We start from the raw sequence: 16,968 nt of genomic DNA, 5'->3' as shown, positions 1-16,968 counted from the left end.
AGTTTTGTTTATTGGAGTACAAATTACTCCTGTTCCCTTGCAGTATTCTCCAGAAATTAATAGATTTAAATAAATTGTGTTGATAACAATGAACATAACAAATGGCAAGGGATCAGGATTTATGTGTCTTGATAAACATAGGTGTATCAGCTCCAGAGTAGTTTCTACTCAATTTCATTTCATCATCAATGTGAAATCTATTATAAATGGACCAGTACGGTGGGTTAGACATATAAAGGAAAGGAAGCCTACAAGCTCTTCTTGATGGAGGCTGACATACCATTTGGTTCTGTTGGGGACAATGAGAAAACATTCAGTTAATGTTCAATCTGGCATCCATCTCTGGTTCATGTCACAGTGGGAGTTACCATATTAGAAATGTGACTGCATTATGCAATGAACAGGGGCCTGCCACAGGCCACCACTCAGTGAAGCTTCCTCTCAGTTAAGGACTGTGCATGTGATAAATGGGGTAGATGAAAAAGGTTCCCGTAAAAGATATGTCGCTATTGGCTGGTTCTTATTCTCCTATTCTACAACCCAAAAGAACACTAGTTAAAAACAGATAAAACTATTGTCATTTCCATGGCACCTACTTCTAAACTGCTCAAAGTGCTAGTCAACAACAATACTCTTAAATTATCCAGCTCCTTACAAACCAGAAAAGGAGACTGCATTTTTCCTCACCTTTCAAAATAGAGGAAATTGAGAGCCAAAGAAGTCCTACCCAGCCCATGCTCATGACTTCCCTCCTGTCATGAAGAAGAATTGGGCCTCCTATGGAACTTCCATCTACCATTGTAAGAACTGCATCCCTTTATTGAGTGGGATATCTGAAGTGCCACTAGAATGCTAGGGTGGTCCATTTAGAATATAGCTGAAAGCCTAAACACATTGTTCCAGAGATTCTAGTAGAATCGAGAGCCAAGTCCCTTTGTTAGAAAAGAGAAGCTCTAGAAGTAATTAAAAGGGGGGAAAAGTATGTGGGTGTGGGGGTGGATAACAGGGATGAGATTCTGAGTTAGGTAAGTCTAAGGCTTAAAGTACAATGTGGTAAATAAATCAAACTTTTTTTTTTTTTGGTAGTTGATGGTAGTTGAATAATAAATTCAAAGAAGCTCTTAGAGATTATATGGCCTGGTCTCTCATTTTAGAAATTAGGAAACTGAGCCTAAAGCACTGCCTCAAGTTTACATCGTTCATGCTGCCAAACACGAGACTAGAATCTAGACTTTCTGGTTCTAAATCTAATGTTCTATCCATTAAAGCTGCATTGGTTAATGGAAAGAGGATAAGCTTTAAAATAATACAGACATAGTGTGGGTTCAAATTCAGTTTTCCCTCACTCACTAGTCAAGAATTTCTGACAAGTCACAATCTCTGAGAGTCTCATTTTTTAATTATCTGTAAAAGGGAGACCATTCTATTACTTTGTTTATATTGCTACATTTACCCTTTATAATACTAATGTTAAACACCTAGAATATAGGTTGGCACAGAGAAGGGATAGGATCAATATCAGGTACTATTATTTTTCAATCACATGTTATTATAGAAGAAATATTTGTGCATTATCTATGTACCAAGTACTTTGCTAGGTATTCTAAAGGACATGGAGAAAAACAAAACCATCTCTTCTTCCAAGAAGCCTACAATTTAGCAGATTAACTCAGCAGATTAATAAATAGGACCTTTGTAGCATGAAAAGGATAATGAACTACTCAAGAATTTAACTTGTACTCAGAAAATGGATTATACAATGAAATAAGATTATCTGAGTCAATCTGTAGTAGTATTAAAAAAAGATGCAGCTTATCTGGGGGAAAAATTATGTGGTCAAATTCAGGAAACATGCTATATGGTTTTCTCTGTTTTAGTTCTTCTTTATACATTGTAAAGCTTTAAGAAGAATTAAGGAGATTTCTCTAATTTATTTGACCATGAAATCCTTTTGATAGGAGTTCCATGGATTCAATTGTGTCCCCCTAAAATGTCTGACAATTTGGCTAGGCCATTATTCCCAGTACTGTGTGACTGTCCGCCATTTTGTCATGTGATGTGATTTTCCTGTCTGTTGTAAATCCTATCTCTATGATATTGATGAGGTGGGATTAGCAGCAGTTATGTTAATGAGGCAGGAGTCAATCTACAAGATTAGGTTTTGTCTTAAGCCCATCTCTTTTGAGATATAAAACAGAGAATCAAGCAGAGAGACATGGACATCTCATACCATCAAGAAAGTAGTGCCAGGAGAAGAGTGCATCCTTTGGACCTGGGGTCCCTGCACTGAGAAGCACCTAGTTCAGGAGAAGACTGATGACACCGAGAGAGAGAAAGCCTTCCCCTGGAGCTGACGCTCTGAATTTGTAATTTTAGCCTTCTTTACTGTGAGAAAATAAACTCCTGTTTGCTGAAACCATCCACCTGTGGTATTTCTGTTATAGCAGCACTAGATAATTAAGACAGGATTTGGTACTGAGAGAGTGGGGTGCTGTTCTAATAGATACCTAAAACGTGGAAATGGTTTTGAAACTGTGAATATATAAAGGACTCAGAAGGAAATGGGGAGAGCTGTTACACTGCAGATGGCGCAGACGGGGAGAAGTAGCAGCAGAGAAACGGCAGCAGCAGAACCTGGAGACCAGTGTAAGACAGTGCTGGAGCCGACCCACAGAGGAAGAGAGCTGAGTGCCTCTGCGCAGGAGGCTTCCTGGAAGAGTGGGGTGCCTCTGGGCACTTATCAGTGGAGCTAGGCTTGCTTGCTGACCCACGGAGCAAGACAGCTGAGTGCTTTCCAGTCAAAGTTAACTGGTGGAGTAGAGTGCCTCCAGGTACATACTGGTAGAGCTACAGAGCTTTGGAACACTTGTCCCAGCAGGGCAGACGTGGGCAGCAAGGGCCAAGGGGCCGAGAGGTTAAGGAACCAGGAAGCAGAAGCTGAAGAGACAAGGAACACAGGAAGTAGAGCTGCCTCAGTCTCAAAGGGTAGGGCCACAACCTCTGGGGTCTCAAAGGATGGAATGGTCACTCAGATGGACTAGGAAAATGCGGCCATCCAAACTCACAGGAGCGGAGTTGCTGTTCCAGTGGGGCTGGAAGGCAGAGCTGAAGCCCAGGGCTGAAGGACTTCCACTCAGAATTCGGAGAGTGTGGCCAGCACCCAGAGTCTGGAGGGCAGGGCCATTGTGCAAATGGTCTCAGAGAACTGAGGATTATTTTCAAGCCTTGAGGGCTAATGTAATGTGTTCTAGCGACTTGCATGGTGCCTATTATCCTTTGTTTCCCACCAATTTCTCCCAGTTGTAATAGAAATGTCTAGCTTGTGTCTGTTCTACCATTGTACTTTGGAAGCAGGTAACTTGTATTCTAGATTTCACAGATGAAGAGGAGTTTTTGGATTTTGGACTTGGAGTTGAATTAAGACTTTTGCTGTGATGGGGTGAATATGTTTTACATGTGGCAAGAATATGAATTTTTAGGAGCTAAAGGGTGGAATGTAATGGACTGAACTGTGTCCCCCAAAATGCCTATCAACTTGGCTAGGCCATGATTCCCAGTATTGTGTGACTGTCCACCATTCTGTCATCTGATGTGACTTTCCTGTGTATTGTAAATCCTACCTCTATGATGTTGATGAGGTAGGATCAGCAGCAGTTATGTTAATGAGGCAGGACTCAATCTACAAGAGTAGGTTTTGTTTTAAGCCAATCTTTTTTGAGATATAAAAGAGAGAAGCAAGCAGAAAGACATGGATACCTCATACCATCAAGAAAGTAGTGCCCGGAGCAGAGCATGTCTTTTGGACCCAGTGTCCCTGCGCGGAGAAGCTCCTAGTCCAGGGAAGACTGATGACAAGGACCTTCCCAGTTGCTGAAACTGACAAAACTAAACCCCAGAAAAGTTGATTAATTTCCAAGATCACAGTACAATGTCACAGTGCAAGAATTTGAACCCAGTTCTAACTCCAAAACTCAAGTTCTTTTGTATTGTCATTATGCTGCCATCCATTGAGATCGTTACTGAATCCACTGAGACTGGGGAAACCCCCAGATCTATTGCCCAGAAATAATCTTTAAACCTTGAAACAAAACTATCCTATGAAGCCACAGTTAAACCAAACAATAGCTTAGCCCAATTATTAAAGAGTATTTGCCTTGAGCACTACACTTTTATAAAGAATTATCTATGTAAGTTCAAACTGACAATAGTTCATCTAAAGCACAGATTAAAACTTTAAGGGGCAAAGAGCCTAAATTAATGGTAATTAAACAGTATGAGTGGAGACAGTGACGATGGTGATACAGTGGGAAGTCTGTGACCAATGTCCCTGAACTGTACATGCAGAACTTACAAATGGATGTCTGGTTGGCTGGGTACACTGCCACCAAAAAATAAATTAATTAATAAAAATTATTGAACCTCAGGCATAAAACAACACCATGCCCGACTGTCTGGCTACAATACGGGAAAAGATCAGCTACCCAGGGAAAGGTTGTATAAACCAGCTTTGACGCTGATTTTCAAATCCTTTCTCCTAAGCTCCCTCAAAGAAGTAACTATTCGCTCCTTGGGAAAATTAGTTTTATCATATGGCAGGTCTGAACTGTGTCTCTACTGTGTAGGAGCCCCCCAAACTAAGGCACTTGACCCTAAGAAAATGGCTGGCCTGGCTCTGAGTCAGACTCCATCTTAATGCTTACTAACTTCTCTAATATTCAGTGGCCTTTGTACAGCCTTAAAAGCCTGTAACTACGAAACCGTTGTTCTATGTGGTTAAGCCAAGGATAAGGGAAGGATGTGCCTATGACGGTCCTGATGCCCTTAAGCTTACCAGATGTGTCCAGAGCCGACCTCCCTCAAGAAATATACTGCTCCCCTGGCTTTTTTTTTTTAAACCAAATGTCCTTGGAAAGAAATACTTTGTAATCATCCTGTGGTCCCTGTACACCACTACAGTCACTACTTCTGCAGTTATCCTGTACAACCAGTCCCAATAACCCACACATGTACTCTAAACCAACAGCCTTTGGTTTCCTGCTTTGAGATACCCCACCTCTAACTACTTTACCTCACCAAGCACCAACCATAGATCTGCACTGTTAGTTCCTGTTTTCACCACATAAATATACGCTTTTCCCCTCCCCTTCTCAGGAGCTTTTATTTCACCTTATGAGATCAGACGTTGCCCCGGTCTGGACTGAATCTGAACCTTCGGTAGATCTCCTTGTTTTTACTCTAATAGAGCACGTGTTCATTCCTCTTTGACATCATCCCAACAGTTGTGAACTTGCAGAGTAATGGGCAGCACATGCAAAAGATTTCCCAGGTAAGTTAGAACCTGTAAAGGTAGGTGTTGCCTTCTCAAAAATGACGATGGTAGCACAGAATTATCCAGAATCAAAAAAATGAGCCAGATGATGCTGAGTTTCACAAACTGAGCACAAAGCTCAAGAAAGACTTGGCAGAGTTTCCTACTGAAGGGCACACTTGGACAAATTTAAAAAAAAAAAAAAACTTTGCCGTGGTTACTTTATAAATGACATGAAATAGTGAAGCCATAGAAAATGTCTGACCTGCCTGAGCTTTCCCACTGGAGATTTGAATAGAAAAGTCAGCCAAGCGCTCTGAGGTTGCGTATAAGGTGTACAAAAATAAGGCACTAGGAATTGATTTATTCGAGTCATCAATAAATCTTTGCTTTTGAATTATAAAGGGACTATGTATATAAGCTGCTACACATTCTGAAAAGCTGGTCCCAGGGCCAAGCCCCACGGCCTTTCCGCAGTGGGGCCCTCAACAATTGCTGGCTGCAGACATGGATGAGATTAACAGCTCCAGCCTCTCCTGTTTACTAGCCTTGGGAGTTTTGGTTAAAACAGCCAAACCCCCTCCCAAATTATTTCCGCTGGTAAGGTTTCCATTTTGCATGAGGGAGGTGTGGGGAAGGCGAAACAATTAAGTGACTCCCCTATAAATCCGTGGACAAAGAAAGAATAGAAGGCTGATTTTTGGTCCTTCTTTATTGACTCATGCTGCTTCTTTAAACTCTAAAAACATTCCATAAGCCACGTGAAGTAAGTCAATCAAAATGACAAATACTGCATGATTTCACTTATATGCAATATCTAAAATAGGCAAATGTATAAAGACCAGACTCTACCGCGGTAACCGGGGATGACAGAGAGGAGACAGAGGGGAGACGTCGTTTAGGAAGCACTGAGTTTCTGCTTATGATGATGGAGAATTTGGCAACAGATAAACCAGTGATGGCTGCACAACATGATTAACGTAATTAGTTTCACCAAATTGTACAGGTGAAAAACCTTGAATTAGCCCAGGAAGAAGACCACACTTAATGGTCTGACTGAGACTGGAGGCACCCCGGAAAGCATGGTCCTCGGACTTTCTATCAGCCCAGAACTAAAACAATTTCCGAAGCCAACTCTTCAGACAAAGATTGGACTGGACTGTGGGACATAAAATGATAGTTGTGAAGAGTGTGCCTCTTAGCTCAAGTAGATACACGAGACTAAATGGGCAGCTTCTTCCTGGAGGTGAGATGAGAAGGCAGAGAGGGTCAGGAGCTGGCTGAATAGACATGGGAAATCCGGGGAGGAAAGGAGGAGTGTGCTGTCACAGTATTGGGAGAGCAATTAGGGTCACGTAACAATGTATGCATAAATTTTTGTATAAGAGACTAACTTGAAATGTAAACTTTCACTTCAACTACAACAAAAAACAAAACAACAACAACAAAAATCTTGAATTGGCAAATGTTGTGTATATTATATATATCTTTACAACAATAAAAAAGTTAAAAAATTAAATACGATACATATCAATTTGTGTATACGGTGACAGAATGACTCACTTTTTCCCAATGTTTTAAACTTGTAAGCATTCTTATTATAGAAAGGCACGTGACCTACAGGCAGAGAAAGAAATTCTAAGAGGCAATGAAGATGACCGATGGAAATCACATGTAAGAAAACAAGAATCAAAATAGCAGTTCTGCCACCCATTATCTTGCATTAGCCGTTAGTCCTGTGACAGGAGATGTGACTTACTTTTTGCCATAAAATAGGCAGAGATAATATTCAGTGAGTACTTTTTGTTTGTTAGTTTTATGAAGCGCATCCGTTTTGATTGGTTGGTGTTGCTAGCGATCTAACTGGGTTTTGTTTTTGTTTTTAAGAATCAGCCAGAGAACAGGTGTTAATTAAAGCAGAGAGGGTCCAGGCAGGTGAAATGGCCCAGAGTGGGAACAGTGGCAAACTGGAGAGCACGAGGTCTGGATGAAGTGGATGCCCGCGACTCAACCTTAGCAGGTCCAAGTCGTACAGGAAAACAAGGCCACTGTGGCCAGATTTTCTGGATTTTTAGAAGCAGTTAGAAATCCAGATTTTTTAAATACAGACATCTCCATATGTTAAAATATCTACTTCTAATTCAATTTTTAAAACACTGTGTTTACCAAACAAAATACTTCTCCATGTCAGATCAGGGGTAAGAGTTGCCAAATTCCTACTGAGGGCTGTCCGTCTGGATAGTTCCAAACAAGAGTTAACTGTACAGACTGGGTAAACTGGGTACAACTCCTCTCCAAAATGGCAAGAGTTTTAGCAGTTAGGTATCAATCATAAATATGGGGCAAAAAAACGTATTTTTACAGTTTACTGGTAGTATGAAAAAAGTAGCTAATTCTTTAGAGCACATCATTCTTCTGGAGCTACTTAAAGTTAAAATAAAAAAGCATAATTAGGAACACTTTCACTTTTACTGGAGCCCTGGCGGCACAGCGGTTAAAGCTGCTAACTGAAAGGTCTGCGGTTCAAAACCACCAGCGACTCCACAGGAGGAAGATGTGGCAGTCTGCTTCCGTAGAGATTTACAGCCTCAGAAACCCTACAGGGTTGCTATGAGTTGGAATCGACTCAACAGCAGTGGGTTTTTTTGGGTTTAGTCACCTTTACTATTGCCAATCATACCTTGGTGTAATTCACACTATAAATTTGATCCATTTTCTGTTTCCCATCTCCAACCATTTCTTAGTTTGAGATGTAAGATCACAGGGCTTTTGTGGAGATGACACAAGATAATACGGGTAATATGCCTAGAACAATGTCTAGCACACATAGTAACAACTCAAAAATCGTTAGCACCGACTGTTACCATGAATATTATTTAGCTGTCATGGGGCTTGTCTACAACTTGGAGAAGGCTATGGTGAAGTCTTACAACTTAGCTGTTATATAAAACGGCTTGAACAATCACTTTTACAACTACTCTCTTTAACAACCTGCTTCTGAAATGATTCCCCATCAATTTCAGTCCCTCTGAGACAGCTGAGAATCTCTTGCACATCAGAACAAAGGCAAAGACAGAGAGGCCTCTCTCTGTAGGCCATTTTGCAACAAGGAACTAAGGGCCTCCACCTCTCCGTTCCCCCAGGAGACAGAAGTACTTTTCCACTTTTTTGTTTCTTTTTGAGATGGACTCATTCCCTCTTTCTAATTACTACTTAAACCACACTGGGTGGGTGTGACTTGAACCCACACACAATACTACACTACTTGCATTGACTTCATGCATAACCCAACACGCTGAGAATCTCCGAGATCCCAGAGGCCCTCCTACAAGTTAACCTGTTTTCATTAAAGGAAAAAAAGTGGATTATCACTTAACAAAAAGCAGAATATCTGACCCACAAATTCAGGAAATTAGCAAGGAATCAGGTAGCACTAAGTAAGAAGATCTGTTTAAAGTTTGCTATTGTCGTCTCCGGAAGTATGGCTTCACTTCCATCATCGGTAAACTAGAATCAGTGCCTGATTCAATAATTAGTTTATTTGAAGTTAAGACTCTGAAGTTCCTGTCAGAGGCACTGCAAGCAAATGTCAAACACAAGAGAATGACAATTAGATAGCAGCCCAAGGGGAGGAACCTTGAGTCTTTCTGGGCTTCGCAAAGGAAGGTCAAGTAGGCGATTTCCAGGCGTCCCCAGGGGATACTGAACGGCTCAGCACAACTTGTTCCCTTACTGGGATCCCTTTTTTAAGGGCCTCAATCTGTATGGCATCAAATTACAGGGATGTGCTGAGACATGCTGGCAGGACGAGGAGTAAGCCAAACCAAGTAATCTACACTGTGCATAAGAAAAACCACTTTAACACTACTTCATACAAACAGCAAAGTCTAAGGACTCTACTTCCTTATCCTCTTATCTGTTTTAAAAATAAAACAATGGTTTACCCAACCAAATCAAATGCATTTGTGGAATTTTTTCAAAACTAGCAATTGAAATCTATTAAAAACAGAGTCCGAGGCTTTCCACCTCGGGACAGACCCGGTGCCCACGGAAAGGGGCAGGTGGCAGATGCTGCCTAGTTAAAAACTTCAACGAAAGGGGGTATACTCACTTCAGCACAAGAGAAAGCTAAATATCAGTCTCACATAACCAGGTCAGTAGAATCAAAGAGATATACCTGTAGGTTTTCAATTTCTTCTTTGTGTTCCCTCTTCAAGTGTAAAATAGCAGCTTGGTATTCTGTAAGATCACAAAAAAAGTCAATTACACAGAAGCACAAAATCACGCACAAAATTCAAATGAGCATCTCTAAGATTCCACAGACCCTCCTACAAGTAAGCTGAGCAAATAAATGCCACCATGAGACATCAGCGGGACAAAAGATGTTGAAAATTGAGGCACATGGCTCAGAACAGAAGTGAGTTTTTCTTCCTTTTAGCAAATCCTTAATTATGAAAAGCCTCAAATTAAGTAGACAGGAGAGGGTTAAAAAAAAGAAAGAAAGAAAGAAAAAAGCACGATGGGTGTTCCAGATAAAGACTGCACACGTTTGTCTTCAAGGAGGAGACAGAAGCTAAGGCTCCACAGAGAATACAGACATGTTAAGAGCAGACACACAGGAAACAAAAGAAAACTTTCTACGTGAGATCACACACTCTATTTTTAGCTCTGTTTCCCCACAAAATAAATGAATTCAAAAAATCTCCACTTGAATGCAATACTAAGCAAGCACCCAGGGCTGATTTTCATCTTTAAATCTCCTGATCAAGTCAAGACCGTTTGTCATTTTGATGAGAGACTGTAGGGTTGGTTGAAGCTGAAAGGAGGACAAAAATAAATTTCTGGTCCAACTTTAGTCGGAGTCTAATCATGTTTGTTCCAACATAAGTCCCAAGCGTGCACAAGAACTCCAGCCAACCACTAAAGTTACCACCCACTGGTTAAGCATGAAGTAGCCAAGACAGCTTTGTTTCCGGCAGGACGACTAAGCATGAAGGGGTCACAGAACCATCCAGGCTGCAGAGAACCACAACAGCAACATGCTATCAGTGTGCATTTTTGTGGGACAGGCCAGTATTTCACAAATATGTTTGGAGTGGGAAATATGAGTAAGAAGTCAGTTAGACCCCATTTAAAAACGTGTGGAAAGTGGCTATTTCTCCAAGTGGATTTCAGAAATCAGGCATGAATGTTTAGGTTCCAGTCCAATCGTGGATGAGGAGAATTCTTGGTAAAGTTGTAACAGGAAAGGGGTGTTGCTGCTGACAATTACGACTGACCCCACTACTGCTTCGGTGGGGAATGTGCTTCACTGAGCTGTGAATCCATCAGTTAAGTTCTGTGGGCTCTACATCCAGACCATATCTTGAAGCAAACCACTTATCATCTCCGTGTCCACCATTACAATCCTAGCCACCACCATCTTTCCTCTGGACTACTGCAGTAAACTTCTAATGTGATTACTCTGCTTTCAATCTTACCAACATGTATAATCCATTCTCCTCACAGCTGCCTAAGTATTCTGTTAAAGACATGAACCAGATCATCTCCTCCCTGGCTTTCCACAGCATTTAGAGTGAAAGCAAAACTCCCTTCTGCAGCCCGTAAGGTCTTTCGTGACCCGTCTCCTACGTGCCTCTTCCCTGGTATCTCATAGACCACTCTTTCCTCTTGCTCATTATACTCCAGGCACACTGGCTTTCTTGCTATTCCTTGAACATGTCAAGTTCTTTTCCACCTCGAAGTCTTTGCTATTATTGGAGACAATAATAATGGATTATATTTATTAAGCACTTATGATATATCAGGTATTATTCTAAGTGCTCCATATGTATTAATTCATTTTATCCCCAAAGTAATCCTATAAGGTAGGTTCTATCATTTTTCCCATTGCAGATGAGGAAACTGACTCACAGAGAGGTTAAGTAGATCGTCCAAGAACGCAAGATGAGTTGCAGAGGTAGAAAATATACATAATGGGTGGTAGTAGGAGGAAGAGTAAAGAATTATGTACTCCTTTGTACAACGCCTGTATCCCCTTCAAGATTGCTTTGAGAGACTTCTGTTACCATGAATATGGCAGGTTAGGTTATCCCATTAATCATTCCACTGAAAATAACCAAAATTTGGATTTTATACACACACACACACACACACACACACACACACACACACACATATATATATAAAAGGAGAAATTTTCTCAATCCATGCATAAAAAGCATCTGTTAACATTCAACATCCATTTTCCCCCCACAGTATGATTATGGGGTTTACTGGGGAAGTAACAGGTTACCATTTTGGATCAGGATCAACTTGGAGGTAACAGGAATAACTCAGTATACAGTTCTTCCATCAGGACAGCTTCTTCTCCACCATGCCTGCAAGCAGGCCCCTGCCACTGGGCCTGGCCTCTGCCCAGTCCAGGCAAGGATTACAAATCTTTAGCTCTGCTATAGAGCTAAAGGAGGTACCTCACTCCACCTGTAAGCCTTCTGCATGAAGGTGCTCAGCTTTCTTGCTCCATGGGTCGACAAGCCCAAGGTAGCCGCCTTGCTCCGCAGGCCAGGAAGCCCACCGTGCTGTCTCGCACTGGTCTGCTGGTTCTGCTGCTGCCATTTCTCTGCCACTGGACTCTGCTGTGCTTGCCACCAGTTCTCGCTGTCTAGCACCATCTCCAGCGTTGCAGCTGTCTGTCTGTTTCCTGGGTCTTGGAGGTTCTCAGCGCAGGGACCCTGCGTCCAAAGAATGTGCTCCGCTGCCGGATCTTCTTCTTGATGGTAGTGAGGTCCTCTCTGAACCGCTAGGATTAAACTCTTTTTAAGCCTACCTGGACTTTGAGTTCTGTACATTATTTGCATAGTCCCCCCCAATCATTCTGTGGGAGTTAGAAAACCACAGGTAGAAAAGCCATATAAAGGTGATTCATTGCATCACAGTGGCATCTATTCTGCAGTCTATATTCAAATTTCTCCATTTTTCCTGAAAATGTCCTTTATAGCTGTGATTTTAAGATCCAGGATTCACTGAAGGACCATCCAGTGCATTCGGGTCACGTCTCATTAGTCTCCTTTAATTTGATCAGTTTCCCTATTTTTATCTTTCATGACATCGACATTGGTCTTATAAAATGTCCCACAATCTGGACGTTTCAGATTGTTTCATAATTATTTTCAGATTAAACATTTTTGGCAACAATACTACATAGATGATCTTGTGCCCTGTGTGCATCACATTAAAACCAAACCAAACCAGTTGCTGTGGTCAACTCTGACTCAATGGCAACTCCATGTGTCGCAGGGCAGAACTGTGTCCCATAGGGTTTTCAATGGCTGTGGCCTTTTGGAAGTAGACTGCCAGGTCTTTCTTCTCAGGCACCTATGAATAGATTCAAACCACCAACCCTTCTGTTAGTAGCCAAGTGCTTAACTGTTTGCGCCATCCAAGGACTCTCGTGCATCACATTAGGCGTCACATAACGTCCCTTTTGTCCCATTATCAGAAATGTTAACTCTGATCACTTGGTCTGCCAGATCCTCTCACTATAAAAGTACCTTTTCTCTACTGTGATTAATAAAAATCTGAGGTGACACTCAGACTCTGTGACTCTCCTCTTCCCCAACAACTTTTTACCCAATGATTTTAGCAGCCATTGATGATCCTTGAATATATAAATTCTTTTTTTTTAAGGTTAGGGTGAGATATTTATTTTTTGTCCAGGCTGTTGTTAGTGTTTTTGCTATACAAGCCATCTACACAGAAGCAGAAGAGACAAATAGTCTTGGGAAATACTCACTTCTATCTATCTGTAATGCCTTTTCTGGGGTAGGCTTCACAGTATAGCTCTACAGCCTACATAAAGTAGTATTCTTTTGTTAAAATAATATTTTATTGCATTTTTGGTGAAAGCTTACACAGCAAATTAGGTTCCTATTTCATAATTTCCACATAAACTGTTACGAGCTGTTGAGTCGGTTCCAGCTCATAACAACCCTATGTACAACAGAATGAAACATTATCTGGTCCTGTGCCATCCTCACAATCGTTGTTATGCTTGAGCCCATCACTGCAGCCACTGTGTCAAACCATCTTGTTGAGGGTCTTCCTCTCTTTCGTTGACTCTCTACTTTACCAAGCATGATGTCCTTCTCCAGGGACTGGTCCTTCCTGATAACATGTCCAAAGTATGTGAGACAAAGTCCTGCTATCCTTGCTTCTAAGGAAGCATTCTGGCTGCACTTCTTCCAAGACAGATTCGTTCATTCTTCTGGTAGTCCATGGTATATCCAATATTCTTTGCCAACACCATAATTCAAAGGCATCAATTCTTCTTTGATCGTCCTTAACCATTGTCCAGCTTTCACATTCATATGAGGTGATTGAAAATACCATGGCTTGGGTCAGTTTCACCTTAGTTAGGGACCTTAGTGACATTTATCACAATGTTCAACATTCTCTTTAACTGTGTTCAGTTTGTTCCCTTTCCAGTAATTTAGTTTCCCTGTCCCCTTATCTTCTCATCTTTGCCTTTGGTAAATTGTTGAAGCTTTTTGTCTCATACAGATGGCTTTTAAGTAAGGCAACGATCTTACAGGTAATATCCTTTATTTGGTGTGTCACTCTGCCATTTTCCTAAAAGGTGATTTCAGAGGATAGGCTTAGTTCTCAGTTTAAAGAGTGTCTCAGGGTGACAGTCTCAGGGAGTCCTCTGCTCTCTACTGTTCCAGTGTATCTGGCTTCTTCTTCTTGTTGTTTTAATTAGAATTTGAGTTCTGCACCATATTTTTCTCCCATTCTATCTGAGACCAACTATTGTGACTCCAGTCAGAACAGTCAGTGGTTGTAGCCAGGCACCATCTAGTTCTTCTGGTCTAGACAAGGTCATGGTTCATGTAGACTTGTTTCTTCTCTGTGCTTTTGGCTGCTTTCTTACTATTTTTCTCCTGGCTAGCAGAGACCCACAGTTGTGTCTCAGAAGGCCGCTCACAAGCTTTTAAGACCCCAGACACTACTCACTTCACTAGGATGCAGATCTTCACTTTTGTAAACTGTTACGCCAATTGACTGCATTGTGCCATGAGACTATGGTCCTAAGCCTTTAAACCCAGAAAACCAATGTTGGGAGGTATTTTAGGAGTATCTGTATTTGCATCTTCAATGAATGTATGTGCCTGCACCCACATAATTTTATTTGCACGAACCTATAGATACTTCCATCTGTTCTCACCTATGTACACACCTGTACCTACCCACATACCAATATGCCTATACCCATCCATATGTGCTCAAACACTCATTTTTACTTTGGTTGTGCTGTGCTTACTACATCTACATTTGGTGGCACTTTTCCCATCAACAACCATTCTTGATTAAAAATGAAAAAGTCCTAGCAAACCAGAACAGAAGGGATCCTCTTTCATCTGGTAAATGGTGTCTCATAAAACCACCTGCGTAGGTTTTCCTGCCAGAGGGTCAAAAGCAATCAGGTTCCTCCTACCAAGCACTGTGCAGGCTGAGAGACTCTGTAGGACCTCCCAGACATCCCTGCAGGGACCCCTCCGCTTCCGCTAACAGTGTCTGCGCTCCATTTCTAGTTCTGGAGTGGTTATCTGCAGTCCACTTGCCAAGGAGTTGTGCTCACCACTGGTCTCTGTTGAGAAAATATCACATTGAGTTTTGAGTGCTGGGCTGAATTTCTATTAGTTCTTCACAGTCTACAAAAGACACATTAAATGAAGTGTCGTTTAAAAGATGATCTGTGGCGGTTTCAGTTCTGGGTAAGATGGAGTAAGTCACTACGATCTATCTTCCCCATTGAATGCAACTAAAATCCCCTGGACAGAATGCACGGAGCAGTTATCTCTGGACTCTGGATGTAAATGGCGGCAGACAGACTGGGGAAGGAAATCAGGACTCAAAGTCCAAACTATCCAGCGGTGCGTTTGCTTTTTTGTTTTGTTTTTTTCTGTATTTTCAGGTCTGGGTTCGAAGGTAGAATAAATAGCAGAACTGTACATTAGGAATGGACAGAAACAACTCCCAAAGAAGTTCCCTGTTTCATCCAAGGAGCTGGAATAAGGGCCCCTATAGGACAAACAGAGCAGGGCAATCCCTGTTTTGTTGTGTGCCCAGTCCCCAGGCAAGCCCTGTTTCAAAAATTGCAACTCTCTGGTGGCAGAGATTGGGGAGGAACCTAACCCCTGACAAAGAGGAATCCTCTTTAACCAGAGAAATGGTGAGAGGACCTTCTGTCACTTGGTCCCTGAGGCTAACGCAGTTGCAGGGAAATGCGTGGCAGAGTGGGAAAACTAAAATACCAGCTTTCTGGCCATAGGACCAGGTAGTAAAGCTGGTGGGAGACAGAGAGTACCAAGGAGATCATGGAGAGCAGGGAACTTGAGAAGAGAATCCCACAAAATTGTGAACTCCTGAGATGAGCTTTGAGCTGAACATCTGTAGATGAAACCTTAAAAAACATATCAAAGGCTTTAAGAATGGAACTGCCGTGTAAAACAGTGGCTATGTCTCAAACTGGCCACTGGATGGATGTTGCCTACACAACACTACAAACCCGAGTAGCATTACAAAGTCTTTGAAAACAAACGGACATTGGAACCACAGCACACAGGAAGTAGTTTAGAACTTACATCGAAATCAAACCAGGTCAATTGCCTGCTAAAATAATAATAACAATAAATTCTCATAAACAGACACAAAAGTTATAGAATATATAGTAAACTGGATTAATTTTCAATATGTAAAAGAATAATAAATAATGATAAAGTGAGATTTTTCCCAGGAATTTAAGGCTGGTTCAACATTTGAGAAATCAATGTAATCCACCATATTAGCAAGACTGAAGAAGAAAAATCACACGATCATATCAATTGTTACAGAAGAAGCATTCCACAAAACTCAACATTCATTCACGATAAACTCTCAGTAAACTAGGAATACAAGGGAACTTACTTATTTTGATAAAGGGCATCCACAAAATAACAACCTATATTTAACATCATACTTAATGGTGAAAGACCGAATGCTTTACCCCTATGACCAAGAACAAAACAAAGATATCTACTCTTGCATCCCCAACAACATACTGGGCATACTAGCCAGTGTAATAAGGCAAGAAAAAGAAATAAAAGAAAAACTGATCAGAAATAAATGAAACTGCCTATATTCACAGACAACATGATCGTCTACGTAGAAAATCCCAAGGAAGCTACAAAAAAACAGAAGTCTTAGAACTAAAAACTGAACTTAGTACATTTACAGATTATAAAGTCAATATACAAAGATCAATTGTATTTCCATATACTAGCAATAAACCATTGAAAACTAAAAGTTTAAAAAAGATACTATTTACTATAGCTCCCTAAAAATGAAACACATAGGGATAAATCTATCAAAATATGTACAGGACTGGTATGCTTCAATCTTTAATATATTGATAAAAGAAATCAAAACAGACCAAACTAAAACAGAGAGACATAACAGGTTTATGGACTGGAAAGCTCGACATGGTTAACTACACGTCGACCAAATCTACCTACAGATTTAATGCAATTCTGATCAAAGTCCAAGCAGGAATTTTGGTAATATAGGCAAATGACATTAAATTGATTAAAAGGCAACAGAACTAGAATAGTCAAAACAAT

General features: G+C 41.0%; 1 protein-coding gene across 2 annotated transcripts in view; it reads right to left on the bottom strand.

Moving 5' to 3' along the window:
* Positions 1-16,968, bottom strand: part of FMN1 (formin 1) — a 471,169-nt gene that overhangs the window by 281,190 nt on the left and 173,011 nt on the right. For both annotated transcript variants that reach the window (XM_012556758.2, XM_004380593.2), the window contains one exon: positions 9,486-9,547. In XM_012556758.2, coding sequence (XP_012412212.1) covers positions 9,486-9,547 — 62 coding nt within the window. The remainder of the gene's footprint in view (positions 1-9,485; positions 9,548-16,968) is intronic.

The sequence above is a fragment of the Trichechus manatus genome, unplaced genomic scaffold, assembly GCF_000243295.1.
Source record: "Trichechus manatus latirostris isolate Lorelei unplaced genomic scaffold, TriManLat1.0 scaffold00076, whole genome shotgun sequence".
NCBI lineage: Eukaryota > Metazoa > Chordata > Mammalia > Sirenia > Trichechidae > Trichechus > Trichechus manatus.
The sequence above is the reverse complement of the archived record's forward strand: the minus strand, read 5'-3'. Positions and strand labels throughout refer to the sequence as shown.